Source organism: Danio rerio, chromosome 17, assembly GCF_052040795.2.
Source record: "Danio rerio strain M-AB ecotype USA chromosome 17, GRCz13ab, whole genome shotgun sequence".
NCBI lineage: Eukaryota > Metazoa > Chordata > Actinopteri > Cypriniformes > Danionidae > Danio > Danio rerio.
In genome coordinates, this window is record NC_141037.1 from 26,248,060 (window position 1) to 26,263,827 (window position 15,768).

Genomic DNA, 15,768 nt, shown 5'->3' on the forward strand with positions numbered 1-15,768 from the left:
ACTTATCATTAAAACAGTCGTCATTCCATTATTTATCAAAATGTGGACCTTTTTGGACTCTTGAAAGCTATGAAAATGTAAAATGTGAAACAGGAAATACGTTGGGACCATTGTTATTCTTTACTTCTCTCAAAATGGTCTATATTCCTCTGAATGAGGATTTTACATGGATAGAACTTTGGTAATAAAATGTTTTGAATATATGTTTGGTATTTCAACTTTTTAGGTGTGCGATACGGTGGCTCAGTTGTTAGCACTCACAACAAGAAGGTAGCTTTTCGAGTCTCGGCTGGGCCAATTGACATTTCTGTGTGAGGTTTGCATGTTCTCCCCTTGTTTGTGTGGTTTTTCCCGAAGACATGCTGTATATGTGAATTGAATAAATTAAATTGACCGTAGTGTATGTGTGTGAATGTGAGAGTGTATGGGGGTTTTCCAGTAATGGGTTGCAGCTGGAAGGGCATGCGTAAAACATATGGATAAGTTGATGGTTCATTCCACTGTGACGAACTCTGATGAACAAAGGGACTGAGCTGAAAGAAAATGAATGAATGAACTTTTTAGGTGACCAAAACATTCATTCATTAATTTTCCTTTCGGCTTAGTCCCTTTATTAATCTGGGGTCACCACAGCGGAATGAACCTACAACTTATCCAGCATATGTTTTACGCAGAAAATGCCCTTCCAGCTGCAACCCATTACTGGGAAACATTTATACACACTCATTTACACACACAGACTACGAACAATTTAGCTTACCCAATTCACATATGCCACATGTTTTTGGACTTGTGTGGGAAACCGGAGCACCCTGAGGAAACCCACACGAACATGAGGATACATGGCCAAATCCACATATAAATGACAACTGACGATGTGACCACAAAATGAAAATGTGAAATCATTAAATATTTGAATATAAAATATAAAAAACTCAAGGAGACTTTTGATGATGCCACAGACTGTTAGATGACTATCAGTTTTTTTCAATATAATTTTTAGAGCATTATTTCATATTTTAGCTTTTTATTTTCATGTAACTTATACAAGGTCAAGAATCTTGTTATTCTAGAGTCAGATATGAGCTTCAGTAGTCATGTCAAAGCAGAAACTAAATCAGCATACTGTTATCTCTAAAACATTGCAGGAATCAGATACTTTGTTTCCAGTGAGGACTTAAGAAACTTGTTTATGCTTTTATCAGCAGCAGGGTGGATTACTGTAATGGACTCCTCAATGGCCTTCCTAAAAACCCAGTCTGACAGTTGCAGCTCATCCAGAACGCTGAATCCCAGTCACATTCAGAATAGATTTTAAAGTATTATTACTTGTCTCTAAATCACTAAATGGCCAAGGACCTCAATACATTACAGATATGCTCACTGAACACAAACCTAACAGATAACTCAGATCTTTAGGATCACATCTATTAGAAATTCCAAGGGTTCCGTCAAAGCAAGGGTGAATCTGCCTTCAGCTACTACGCCCCTGTTGCTGGAATCAGCTTTCAAAAATGATCAGATGTGCTCCAACATTTCTAATTCAAACCAAGACTTAAAACACATCTGTTTAGCTGTGCCTTTACTGAATGAGCACTGTCCTACGTCAGACAGATCCCACTATTATGTCTTTCTTTTCTTTTTTCATTCTTGAACCTCTTGTGTTTTAACCTGTAAAAACTCATTTTAATGTTTTTATTATTTATAATTTTCTAATACTTGTCTTTTTTGTTCCTATTAATGTAAAGCCCTTTGAATTACCACCGTATATGAAATGTGCTACATAAATTAACTTGTCTTGCCTAAAAACATTACAATTGCATCTAATATGTTTTCTATGTATACAAATCCACTGTTGTAACATTGATTTGATCTGGACTCCAAAATGGGACGTCTCAACTTTGACCCTAATAACTGTCAGTATATGTTGAAATGTAAGTCTGAATTTAATGTATAATATTCAGGTGTATATGTTTGTTCTGTTGGAGTCCTTGTTTTTAAAGAATTAGCAAAAACTAATTTCCTCTTGTGAATAATTCATTTAAAAACTTTATAGACAGATTTACCGATGGCCACAGTGGCTTTTCACATCAACCCCCAAAAGTATCTCATTTCAAAGGAGAAAAAAACAACGTAAACAAGGCTCTGTTTCGGTAAAATAATGTTAATGAGCAGTCTAGAGCGCAAAAGCTTAAATGTCATGATCCAAACAGTCTCTGAGATCAGCGAGGACCTGCTGACGTCCCGAGGTTAAGATAATTAGTCACTAAGAGGCTAAAGCACAGACTCCTCATAATGAGCTGTGGAAGTCCCATGATCCAGCGTCACGGTCAATCTAGCGTTGTTCTTGCAACAAACATACATTCGAAACGTCCTCTCAAAGTGTATGCCAGCCCGATGAAAAGCAAAAAATGTGCAGAAATATATTTTTCATGAGTAATTACTAATGCAAAGGCAAGATAAACTAGAATACATCAGTCTGGGTTTTCAAAAGGAGGCCAATTTGTTGCCGCAGCCGATTGATCTTGCGTTTCTTAAATTCCTTCACTATAAAACAGCATGGGTGAATATCTCTTTCATAATGAGATATTACAATCAGAGACCTGCTGCTTGTTCACAGGGGTTTTCCTCTTAGACGCTGAATCTGGAGGCGTCACGTCTTCTGTTCGCTCTGCATGGGCAGAATTTCTGTCAGCCAGTACTCAACGAGAGAGCAGACTACTGAAACCTCATCTGGAAGGGAAGAAAGAGAAAGAAATGAGCACGCTGTTACCTGCTGGCATGTGTTTCCATGATATTTGCTTTGTTTTTATGCAGTTATGCTACCTCCTGTTTGGTTTATATTCGTTTTAGATATCTCTTGTAAATGAGATTTAAATCATCATAGGATCAACTTGGTTAAAAAATGGCTAAATAAAAATACAAAGCTACTGAAATGTACCCTTGTTCATGCATTTACACAGTGATTTGGTATAAGGAAGTCATATGGAAAGGACATGGCAGCAATAAAAGACTAACATCATCGATGACCCTCTGCATGTACTGGTGGAAATAATGGTGTTTGGGGAAAAAAAAATGGATAAATGGTATGTCCCGTGGTTGTCCTGGAGACAGAATCACCATGGACACCTGTTTGGAATGTCCTGAATCTGCCGAGTGCTTGTAGCTCCTCAGTAAAACATCTCATTAAGCAAGTAATCGTATTAAGGTCTAATGTGACTTCACAAGCACACACAGCAAAAATAGTAAGGGCACATTCATTGTAAACACTGATTTGTTTATATAAACAGACCTGGACAAAACTGTTGATACAATTTTATTTTGTCAAGGCCAGTTTCATTAGTCTGTCTTTTTCCTTTTTTAATGCTTCTGTTGTACCATAATTCGAAAGCAAAATCTGACTTATGTTTCTTTTCAGTCATTTTTGACTGATCGTGACCTTTTTCAGGCTTTTTCTTAAACTATACTTTGGCCAAGGATGTAGAATTAGCATGGACAGAAGGGACGTTTGCCCACCAATATCCACAGATTATTAAAATGTCCCCACCAATAATTTAATCGCCACCAAAAAAAAAAAAAATGCTTTGTGGAAATTTTCCAGTCAGGCTTAAAACTCAGTTGAGACATGGACATAAACAGCTGCATTTCAAAGGAAAGTGTCAGTCACTTGGAGTCAAGTTCGCTACAGTACAAGTCTACTGTAATAGTAAACATGGATGTGCAATTTAATGAAAAATTTGTTTTCGAATTTGGATTATGAAAAAGCAACAATCTAGCTTAAATGGTTATTATTGTGTCATATGCCTCCCCCTTTCCAGAAGTCTGCATTCATTCCTTGTCAAAGTAAAATCATGTCAATTTACTTTTGCACCACAAGACATGCTTGACTGAATGTTGTTCGATTACTAATTGTAGTTGATTTACTTATTTAAGTGTTTTTTTTTTATTGCAAAATAAAACATTCCGTTCTGTTTACACACTCAGAGAAGGAAAAGAACACGGACATGTAAAGTCATTTTTAGCTTAAAGTGCATAAATGGCAATATTATACTTAATTACAATATTAAAAATGTGTTTAGATGTGGTGGTAAGCAATTATGCACAAATAAGCCCTCAGTAAACGGATGTCTTTATTAAACTTTTTGTCAGATTTAAATCTTTTTGTCAGACATTCATTTCACTTGACATTTTAAATGTGATGTCACTATACATTTATAATTGACACTTTTTTTCGGGGGTGGGAGTTGGTGTCAAATTTGGTCACCGCCAATGTCAAAACCATATCTGCGCCCTCGACTTTGGTCGGGGAATTGAACACTTGTACACTAACTGGTGCACAATATACAGAACACACAAAAGAAGTAGCAAACAATAAACATTTAAAAGCAATATGATATATTATTATCATTGGCTTATGACGTAATATGAAGTTAAAGTGTTTTGCACATAAAAATAAAAAAGTAAAACAAAATATGACACAAAAATTAAGATTTACATTATTTTTTTTACAATTTTTGTCATTTTTTGAATGAATACATTAACACAGTTGTGCTGCTTTATATAGGTTTGTAAAAATGTTATGCAGCTATTATGTGAATTATATAATTATTTTTGCTTTACTGCAACTTTCAAAGCATCTTTGATCAGGTTTTTTTATAAAAAGCATGCTGACCACAAAGATTTTTTTTTTATTTTTTAAGTATTTACAAGTTTTTGTGTAAAAAATGTTTTTACTGTTCCTTTTGATCTATTTAATGTGTAAGCTTTGAACTGTAGTGTATTTTCAGGCCATCTTATTGGTGGCTAATATCACCCCTTCATCTGAATTATAGTCTAGTGTTTACAGCCATTATTAAAAATTAAAATACATACTGTATTTTTATGTTCTGATATGGCCCTCACTTACCTGCAGGTAAAGTGCTTGTGCCTTTGAACTGTTCCAACTGTGATTTTAACTGTGCTTCATTTTTCACCAGTAAAGCCCTGAGGCCACACAGCCTGGAGATCTCAGCAGGGGGCAGCGTTGAGTCTGAGAGACGAGAAAATAGAGCCTCTGCTGCAGAAAGCGAGAGACGGGGGCTACTTTCTACACTGGAGCCTGATAAGAAGAGTTGAAAAATACAGTACATTTAAATTATTACATTATATTACATTTTACTGTTCAAATTTTTGACTATACTGTTAATTTTTTTTCTTTTTTAACAGCTTTGATACGATTGATATTGTAAGAATTTAAGTAAAGATGACTTGATTGTGATGTTTGTAAGAATTTGTTTTTAAAAAGATATCTACAGTAGAATTGGATTCAGCAAAAATTCATTAAATTGATAAAAAAAAACACATTGCTAAAAATATTTTATATTTTAACTTTGTATTCCTGCAAGAATCAAAACCAAACAAGCATATCAAGATGATTTCTTAAGAATCACTTGACACCGAAACAAAATTCAGGCGCCATAGCATCCAGCGTCTTTCAGTAGGATGCTTTGAAGTTCTGTTTACAGCATTTACAACAGGTAAATCTTGATCCGAAAATGGTTGACAATACCATTTTATGTGTCATCCACAACTTTGATTTTGAAAGACGGATGTCAAAGCCATTATACTTCCGTCAGATGCAGTTTAAGGGTAATAGAAAAATGTTCTCCTAATTCAGTGTCTGCCGTCAGATCAGACGCTGTAATAGTTTCAGTGTTCAGCTTTACTGTACTCGGCAGGTCTTCAATGTGCACACACACACACATAACACACACACACGATGCAACTGATCACTGCGGTAGCATTGGCACAGTATGTGTGTGTCAAACAGTTTTTTTGAAAAAAAGAGAAAATGATTAATTTTGTGATGACAAGGCTCTATTTAAATGGCACAAAATGTAAATGACTCGCAGATGTTGTTTTTCATTCCTATTAGGTTGCATTTTGTAAATAATCAGTCCAGGAGGTGGTGCTGATCAACAGCATTATTAGCTCAAAGACGTTTAAAGCATGTAAAGTAGATTAAAACGATCCTTTCAAAGAAAGGATTTTTTCTAGAAAAAAAGGTTTATAGTATGCTTGATTGGTTTTGAGATTTGCATTTATAATTTTTTTGCCCAATACTTTATTTTTTTTTGCTTAACTTTCTTTTATTTTGCAAGTATATATGGTCCTAGACCAGGGATGGGCAAACTTGATCCTCGATGGCTGGTGTCCCTGCAGAGTTTTGTTCCAACTAGGGTTGGGCATCTAAGCTATAATGCCGATCCGATACGCATCTCGATACAAAGAATACGATCCGATATATTAGCGTTACATTTATGACATATTGCGATGCGACACGATTCACACCCATATCACGATACGATGCGATAATTCAGCACTAACTAATTAAATCAAGTTTATGAGATGATGTGAAAGAGGATGCTGTGCCATTGAATGAGTTTGATTATTTATTAACCAAGCAACACCAAGACTTTTTTTTACAAACTGGCTCTTCTCTCAGAGCCAGAGTGTCAGTTTACAGTAGAGGGCCATTTTAGAACATATAGCACATATTATTTAAGTATTTTCAAGATAAACAGAATGGATAAGTGCAATATATATTAAAATATATATATTTGCACTCTTTCAACATAAAGGTTGAGCATTGCACAACAAGAATTGTGATTTAACTTTAACTATGAAAACAAGTTTTACAAAGATATATTTTGCCACTGATTATTCAAAACTTAAGGTGGTGAACTAGCAGTGTTATGCTGCGTTGAAACATCACTGTCACTGTAAACAACAGGCTAATAAAAATATAACAAACCAGCAATCTTCTTGCTGTGAGGTGGTCAAACTACCTACTGTGCCACCGTGACACCCATTATTTTTATCATTATTATTATTAATATTATTATTATTATAATTAAATAAAAATTAACAGGAGGAGGTGTTTAAAACCGCCTAGTGCGGCAGTATAGAGAGGGCGGCGTCCGCAACACCCAGTTATATCCGCGCATAGGGTGGCAGAATAGAGGTCCGCGACACCCGCGCGTCCTCAGTTATATCCGCGCATAGGGCGGAAGAATAGAGGTCCACGACACCCGCGCGTCCTCAGTTATATCTGCGCATAGGGCGGAAGAATAGAGGTCCGCGACACCCGCGCGTCCTCAGTTATATCCGCGCATAGGGCGGCAGAATAGAGGTCCGCGACACCCGCGCGTCCTCAGTTATATCCGCGCATAGGGCGGCAGAATAGAGGTCCGCGACACCCGCGCGTCCTCAGTTATATCCGCGCATAGGGCGGCAGAATAGAGGTCCGCGACACCCGCGCGTCCTCAGTTATATCCGTGCATAGGGCGGAAGACTAGAGGTCCACGACACCCGCGCGTCCTCAGTTATATCCGCGCATAGGGCGGAAGAATAGAGGTCCACGACACCCGCGTCCTCAGTTATATCCGCGCATAGGGCGGAAGAATAGAGGTCCGCGATACCCGCGCGTCCTCAGTTATATCTGCGCATAGGGCGGCAGAATAGAGGTCCGCGACACCCGCGCGTCCTTAGTTATATCCGCGCATAGGGCGGCAGAATAAAGGTCCGCGACACCCGCGCGTCCTCAGTTATATCCGCGCATAGGGCGGCAGAATAGAGGTCCGCGACACGTCACTTCATTTTCATAACCGGTCACTTTCATTTTCACATTGGGGTTGAGGGCGGCGTGATCGTCCTCTGCCTAGAGCAGAAGTTCAGCTTGCTCCGGCCCTGCAGATGAACAATGCAATAACATCCGTTATTGGCATAGAGCGCACAAAACTTTTGCGCATAGAAAAAAAAAACTTGCAATGCTTTTCTCACAATGCTTTCACAACAACACCGTGGCGCCGCTTCAAGTGAGATTTCAGATTACTCGTACTGCCCGCGTATTTTATAGATGCGCGGCACATTTTGCAAATTGCATCTGTCCTGTCAAGTCGTCCATCCTTAAATCCATAATGTTGCCATACTTTAGATTTAAAACTCAGTGGGGAATAAAATGTTTGTTTTGCTTCTCGCGCTTTCTGAGGGCGCACCACTAGCTTCATCCGCACACCTGATACACTGAGTTGTAGTGTGAGTGTACACATCCGCAAATCCGTTGCTAAGGCTTACTTTATGTAGGTCGATTAAATTATGCGCCAAAAACAGGTTGACAACACTTGTTAATAAATAAAAAATACATTCTATATTAAAAAAATAAGCTGTATCTCGGAAAAACCGATGCATCTCGCAAAAACCGATGCATCTCGATTTGCTTCCAAAATTTCATTCATCCTCTGCTGCTCAACCGATGCACTCGCATGGTGCACGCGCATGACCGCGTATCGATACATATCGATTAATCTTCCCATCCCTAGTTCCAACACTAGTCAAAAACACCTGAACGTGCTAATCAGTGTCTTTAAGATCACAAAAATCTAAGCAGGCGAGTTTGATTAGGGGTTGGAGCTAAACTGTGCAGGACACCGGCCCTCCAGGACCGAGTTTGCCCACCCCTGCCCAAGACTGACTCCATAAAACAGATAAAAACGGATTTTTTAAAGTTTATTAAACATTTTTACCAGAGGACTTGCGGTCAGAGAGGTAGATCTCCAAGGTTGTCTGAAGAAAGTCTAGCACCTCCTCTGAATTCCCCTCATCTTTCTGTGCGAATGTGAATTCGACAGCTCTCGTCTGAGGCACCAGTCCAAGGGCGAGGAGTTTCTCTTTGTGGCGTTTCTTCTTCATCTTCCTCTTTCTGTTCTTGCTCAGTCTCTCTGTGCTCAATGAGCTTCCAGTGTCATCTCCATCATGGGGAAGTGCAACATCTTCCTGGCCCTCAACATCGCCCTCTGCTGGAAGGGTGGATACTTCTGCTGTAGCACTGGGAAACACTTTTTTCTTTCTCCTCCTTTTCCTCTTCTTATGTAACTCATGATCACCAGCATCTGAAAGATCCAAATAATAAAAAAAGGGCTAATGGCATGCAGGATTACAGATTTTCTCACAGTATTAGAATTATTACAAAAAAGCGTTTTAAATCCGACAGGCATCAGGCTCTATTCTCTGGAGAAAGAGGTTTAAAGTGGCTGATTTCTCATGAACCGAGTTATATAAATTCACTATAAGAGCTGAATGACTTCAGTTACAGCCTCATTATATTTACATTTATGCTCTTGGTAGACTAGCTCAAATAAAAAGCAACTTACAAGAAATATGGACACACTCTGTAAGACGCAATTACGAAAGTGGATGGCTCACGCACATACACACATATCCCTTTGCCCTTTCAGTATTTTTCTGCAGGCTTTTCAAGCTCCTCGGAACTATACAAACACACTGAGTTGTGCTGAGCTATTGATTTTATTCATCTGTATTCAGAGCAGAGAAACTGACCGCACATCTGAGTGTCACACCGCAGGAACCAAAGACTCAGCTCATCAGCATACAGCTCATACAATGAGACCCGTTTGCAATAAAGGAGGGATCAGGGAAGGCTTGATAACACGGACAGTATGAGAGCGTGTTTGCGCGTGTGTGTGTGTGTGTGTGTGTGAGAGACAGAGGTTATTGCTGCTCTGCGGGTCTACTGAGGTCTATTGAGATCAATAGCAACAAAAAGACAGGAGGAGGAAGAAATCTGTGGAGTTTTTTTAGTGAAAGAAGACTGAAGTACACAAAGCTAAAGCACAGATATCTTACCTGAACTAACAGGCTGTGCAAAATTCACGTTTTATTTCACACAGTACAAGTGCAATATTTATTTATTTTAAATGATTGCTTCAACACTTACTTCTCCAGCTCTTATAAATGTAAAAAGAAAGCAGAAAAATAGGAATGCAATGTCCCAAATGATCAAATGAAGAGCCTGATTCCTGTTAGTAGCATGATTTTGTTAAATAAATGAAATTTTGTGTTTGTAGAAATAAAAGAAAAATGCGTTGACACATGCACTCCGGTGCTCACGGCGACCCGAGTTCGATTCCTGCCTTGTGGTCTTATGCCGATCCTTCCCCTCTCTCTGCTCACCATCCTTTCCTGTCATTACTCTCTACTGTCCTGTCCATTAAAGGTAAAAAAAACCCCAAAAATAATTATAAAAATACAAATAAAAATAAATAAATAAACAAAAAGATAAAAAAAAGTGTCTTTTCACTGTGAATAGTGATCCTACTGTTATCCTATATTATAGTGGCTTCATAATATGCTCCACTAAATCTTATGATTTGATCATTTGGATTCACAACAGGTGTGGTTTGATTATGATAAACAGAAAAATCACTCAAGTTTAAAAAATAAGCATAAAAAATAAATGTCAAACAGGAAAATTAAAAGCTGCAAAGTCTGTAGTGTCTAATAATTAGGCAAGATTACTGATAGGATTTGCCAGGATCAAAACTTGTAATTTTTTGTTGTCACTCCTAAATGGTGGCCCTTTGACGAACCGTTTACACCTGCTATTAAGATGCATATCTTATTGTTGAACAATGAGTTTACATTTCCATTTTCAACTCGTATTTTAAAGGGCTCCTATTTTACCCATTTTTCAAGATTTAAGATAAGTCTTTTGTGTCTCCAGAATGTGTCTGCAAAGTTTCAGCTCAAAACACCCATCAGATTATTTATTGTACCTTCAGAATATAAGAATTTTCTGCTCTGAACACAATGTAGCTGTAGCTGTTTTTGTTGCCTGTGCCTTTAGTGCCGTGTCTATCAGAGTCTGCCTCAATCTTCACCTCGGCTGTGTCAGATAAACAGCACAGTGACAGACATGTCACTACAAAGTTCACGGACACACAGTGCACGCGTTAAACTTTGCACTGTTTTTACATGCAAATATGACAGGATACACATTAATATCCAATGCTGTATGGATATCCGTTATGTTAATGTACAAAATAAGCCTGATTTAACGTTTACAAACCGGGATTGAAGATTGTTCTTTTATAATTGTACTGACACTATGCGGCTATGGTGTTGAATTACATAGTGTTTTATTTTTCTTTCAGTATTTATTACAAATATGCACTGTTTTAAAAATGTTTTGAACTTGTAAACTCATTCTTGATCACATTTGATGATGACTGATAATCACAGCAAGCTGAACAGATCTTTTATTCCTAGTTGCATTTTGCTATACTATGCGTTACGACGGAGACATGTTAATATGCTACTGTCAATCAATTCGGTGGGCGGGGAAACCGCACACCATGTCACGTTGCGGTGGGCCTCAAAATGGGAGGGATTTGGATGGTATTTTAACATCAGGATATTTAAAAAAGAGATTTATTGTCTTTATATCACTTCAGTATGACTGTGGACACACTATACCTACACACAGTTTTGTCCAAACAGCTTCCAAAAGATGATTTTCATTATAGGTGCCCTTTAATGCATTTCTTTTGTCTGCTGTCAACCACTTTCCTGATTTCTTTGAGAGAAGGATCGATCGGAGGATGCATATATAAGCCTTTTCTAATCTTTCTTGCACAATTTACATATGAACATGACAGGACACAATAGGAAACAATACGAAGCACATGAGCTTTCATTTCTGTTCTGATAGCAGCAAAACTTTGTTGAATGCCATTGGTTTGTTGCAATCATTTATGGCAAGAGAACGTTGCATTTTTTTATTATTTCACTTTCAAACCAAACTTAGGCTTTCAGATTTTGAAGATTAAACCCTATCTGTACAGCAGATTAAAAAAAAACCAGCCATAATGTTTAGGTATTAATTCAGTAAGTGGAGTTTTGTGGATGTTTGAGTGTTGTTGACCGCATCATTGTTTTTACTACAAAAGTAATGAGATAAAAGTGGGACGGAAGAGGGTGAAATTGAACAAGCTCAAACAATTTCAGATCAAAAACTTTTGAAAAAAAAAGCTTGAAAAAAGCTGAAATCTTACAAGACTTGGAAAAAGTATGACATTAATCAGAATCACCAACTCACCAGCTGGGTTGTCCTCAGAGTCAGTGGGATCTGGATTGGACACTGTGACTGAATTATCCCCGCTAGTAATGAAGTAGCCTTCAGGAGGAGGAAGTACAGTGTAGAGCTTTTTACCCTGCACAGCTGTTCTCTTCACATTACCTAAAAGGAGACACAGAAAAAAAAATCAAGTGAGAAGTGAGGTCCCCTATTAAAACTTGAAAAACTTGGAGATGAAGCAAAACTCAGACCTGATGTGTTGGATGGGATGGACTGAGATTTTTGTACAGGTGGCACAGGTGCAAGTGCACTGCTCTCCTGTGCAGCAGGTTGTAACACACTTGGACCTTGTGCTGCAGCATACAGTCTTTGCAGGACCTTAGACTGGAATACTAAGTTAAAACATTTATTTTCATTAATCGATCGATTCTCAGTCTTTTAGTTCAGTAAGGATAAGCACATTCATCTATTCTGATATGGACTAGCAGGCTATTCTTGATGGAGAAAACCATGCATTTATCATTAAACCCTTTTCAAACATTAACATCAAATTAATGAAGATTATTTATAGTCAAGCACAATGTAAAAACTGATGTAAACACTTTATATTATATTAATTTTCAGTTCTATTGTCTAACACTGCTCTTTTGTGGTTAGTAATTTTTCAATAATCATACTAAACTTATTGAAGTATAGTTGGTTTTATATTCACACATTCGTTCAGTGACAACTTGTGAGAGGGTCCCTATATTGTTTACTATGCTACTTTGAATATTCGGTCAGTAATAACATGCAAGTATGACTTCAAAACATCATTAGCAATATTTAATTGACTGAACAATGTACTTTGATAGTCATTGGCTGCTAATAAGAGTTCTTTATTTAGAATTAGCAAAGAATACTTTTTTTGAAAATATAATATGAAGGAGAAAGTACAATTGTGTTAATGAAAAAAAAACATTACCTCAAAACAAAACGTTATCTTGTCAAATGTACATTCATATCCTTATCTCTAAAAAATGCTATCAAAAGTTAACAATCAATCTTCCATTCAAACAACAACAAAAACAACACCATTTTATCTATTCTTTATTCTGTAAACATTTAATGTCAACAAAAGCACGTGTCTCGAACAATTGTTTTTGTTGCACGTTAACGTTACAAATAGTTTTACTACATACCTTCTTTTCTGACGGACATATCCGCGGATTAGGTTCAAAACGACACTTTACCCATGCCTAAATAAAATTACACATTATGATAAAAATAAAAAACATGTATAATAGATGTAAACAGGCACAGTGGAAGGTGAGGGCAATTATCCGAACTCAAAGCATTTCAAATGAAAAAAAAATATTTACTTTAAATCCACAATTAAACATGTAGGCTATCTAAGAAAATATATCGAAAATCCACATCTGAACAACAAATACAAGAATCTGGAAAAATCCCTGTGCCGCTTCTCGTGTGGTTCATAGACTGTAAAAGATACTGTGGCGTTGTCTTATTTCCGACCTTATCATCATGGCTGCTGAGCGCGTAGCATCTGAACAGCGCCACTCAGCGGCGGTAACGGGAGCTACAGCAGCAGCATCAGGGGAGCCGCATCTGCACCCGCGGGGCGGCGACTGCTCAGCACACACACTCAAAACTTCCCTGCCATCATTACAATGTAGCCGCAATCTCAAGGAATACCTAGAATGTCAGCGTGGAAGAAGGTACGTTCAGCAATTTGTGCATGCATATGTCTTGAAATCTGCTGAAGAAAGCAACAGAAAAGTGTAGGCTCTATTCTCAGGTGTGAGCATGTGCGCGGCGGGATGTGGAGCTCGTAATTGCAAACTCACCTGCCGAGAGAAGGCGTGATGTGATCACCTGGACCCTTTTTTACTTGATTTGTTATCCATTTAAATATTTGTTTTAAAAACATTGCATTTTAATAGTTAAGTTTCACTTTATTGTGATTTACATTCTTGAACTTTTCAACTTTTAAACAACTTTAAAAAATAAAGGTGGTTTATTGGCGATAGTGGTTCTATAAAGACCCTTTAATTTACATCCATGGAATCATTACGTTTTACAAAATGTTCTTTATAGGAATAAATACATCTTTTAAAATGTTCTTCACACACAATTAAATGAATAACCATTAACTGAAGGTTCAACCGAAGTGCAGTGTTTAAAATGGCTAATTATGTATTCTGCTTATGCATACAAACTTAAAAATGTAGGCCTATGTGCTACAAACATTTTGTAGTTGTGGACTGCACTGATATGATGTTTAGTCATTTGGTTTTATGTTACTTGCTGCTCCGATAACGAAAAAATTAGAATATTTAGGGTAATTTCTTTCAAAGCGTGACATGTAATATTAAAAACTAAGACTCTAATCCTTATTTAACTGTATTATAAACATTCATTCATTCATTTTCATTTTCAGGTTAGTCCCTTTATTAATCAGTGGTCGCCACAGAGGTATGAACTGCCAATTTATCCATCATACGTTTTAAGCAACGTATTCTAAACAATCTAAAGCAAAAGAATATGTTGGTACATTGAACCATATAGATTTTTTTGTATTATGTTTGAAATTTCAATTATGCAAGCAGATTTCCATTACTTGTAGATTACACTGACCACTAGTGGTGGAAAGAGTACTGATCATACTCAAGTAAAAGTACCATTACCTGCCCAAAAATGTAGTTCAAGTAGTGTAAAAGGATCTGTCGTAAATAGTACTCAAAGTATACGTAAAAAGTAGCCCTTTTAAAAGGACTCCGGAGTAGTGAGTGTTATGCTGTGAAAGGCTGATGCTTTTATATGCAATTTGTGCTAGTGTGTAAACGTAACATTCTGCAGTACATTAAGTTATTGTTTAAGACTATTTGGAAATTTTCAGACTGTGTAAACAGTCTCTTGGTCATTGCTTGTAAAGATTTTGGCTATCTCTTTGGACACTTTTAATACTTTTAAAACAGTTTGCTGCATTTAAAGCGCCCATGTGTTGAGGTTGTTCAGTATGATGCAATTTACTTTCTAAGTGCGATTTGATTGGAAAGGTGTAAGGTCCAGCCAGTTAGTCCAATGACGGTGTCTACTGGTGGACGAAGGTTCACTGCATGTTCGGTCTTTCCAGTGCACAATTTTGATTTACTTTAACATAACTCTTATCTGATTCCAATTTTTTTATGAGGTGTTTTAGAATATTAATATATTTATCCTTGTTTTATCTGACTCCATTTATAAAACATTGAAAAGATTATTTAGTTTCTTTTAATATTGTTGTTTATTATGATTGAATATCACACAGGAATTGCAGGACTGATTTTTCTGCTCGGCCAATCACTATACACATGAAAAAATAAAGTAGTGACTGCAGGTTGAAGGAAAATAGTGGAGTACAAGTACCGATACTGCACTAAAAATGTACTCGAGAAAGTAAAAGTACACATTCTTAAACTACTATAGTAAATTACAATTCATGAGAAAAACTACTCTATTACAGTAGTTTGAGTATTTGTAATCTGTTCCTTTGTACCACTGCTGACCACCATCTAACACTCACCCAAAATAAACACAATAACACATCAATTAATAATGCTTAAATGTAACATTTACCATATCTCAATTCATTTGTATGGATACCATGCTTTGCATTTATTGCAAAAAGTGCCTATCAGGAATGTCAATATGCAAAGAACAGGAAGACACTCCTTCTACAAAAACATGTGAAAATTTGTCGAAAGTTTGCTTCACAGCTTTCAGTGTCAAAAATAACAAGTTTTAGATTTTTCCAAATAGCCCGTTAAATCTAATCAAAATGAAATTAATAAATAATTATCAAAACGATAATT

At 37.0% G+C, this 15,768-nt stretch overlaps 2 protein-coding genes across 11 annotated transcripts in view; one reads left to right on the top strand and one right to left on the bottom strand.

The window, feature by feature from the left end:
- Positions 1 to 2,019: 2,019 nt before the first annotated feature.
- On the bottom strand, positions 2,020 to 13,753 carry erich1 (glutamate rich 1). 4 transcript variants are annotated; one of them, XR_015513404.1, is made up of 7 exons: positions 13,276 to 13,409; positions 13,096 to 13,152; positions 12,166 to 12,306; positions 11,936 to 12,076; positions 8,565 to 8,930; positions 4,708 to 5,098; positions 2,020 to 4,667 (listed from the first exon to the last, which is right to left on the bottom strand). XR_015513404.1 is itself a non-coding variant. In XM_087290584.1 (7 exons), exons 2-7 carry the CDS (start codon positions 13,112 to 13,114, stop codon positions 2,654 to 2,656), a joined length of 939 nt encoding a protein of 312 aa, XP_087146710.1. In that variant the 5' UTR covers positions 13,115 to 13,152; positions 13,430 to 13,753; the 3' UTR covers positions 2,020 to 2,653. The 4 variants fall into 4 exon arrangements, 3 of the variants coding, with proteins under 3 accessions (XP_087146710.1, XP_087146711.1, XP_087146709.1); XM_087290584.1 differs by lacking the exon at positions 13,276 to 13,409 and adding an exon at positions 13,430 to 13,753 and having other exon boundaries at positions 2,020 to 2,733; positions 4,907 to 5,098; XM_087290585.1 differs by having other exon boundaries at positions 2,020 to 2,733; positions 4,907 to 5,098; positions 13,320 to 13,409.
- dlgap2a (discs, large (Drosophila) homolog-associated protein 2a) overlaps positions 13,538 to 15,768 on the top strand; it is a 249,872-nt gene continuing 247,641 nt past the window's right edge. For all 7 annotated transcript variants that reach the window (XM_087290537.1, XM_087290539.1, XM_087290543.1 and 4 more), the window contains exon 1: positions 13,538 to 13,632. Coding sequence is in view for 3 of the 7 variants with exons in the window: in XM_087290543.1 (XP_087146669.1) it covers positions 13,615 to 13,632 (18 nt within the window). In the remaining 4 variants the exon portion in view is untranslated. The remainder of the gene's footprint in view (positions 13,633 to 15,768) is intronic.

What these genes read in the sequence shown, in the direction of transcription:
- erich1 (XM_087290584.1), bottom strand. An exon ending in CTCTGACCGCAAGTCCTCTG is followed by an intron (nt 5,099 to 8,564) that starts GTAAAAATGTTT and finishes TCTTCTTATCAG; the next exon opens with GCTCCAGTGTAGAAAGTAGC. An exon ending in CACAAGCACTTTACCTGCAG is followed by an intron (nt 2,734 to 4,906) that starts GTAAGTGAGGGC and finishes CTTCCCTTCCAG; the next exon opens with ATGAGGTTTCAGTAGTCTGC.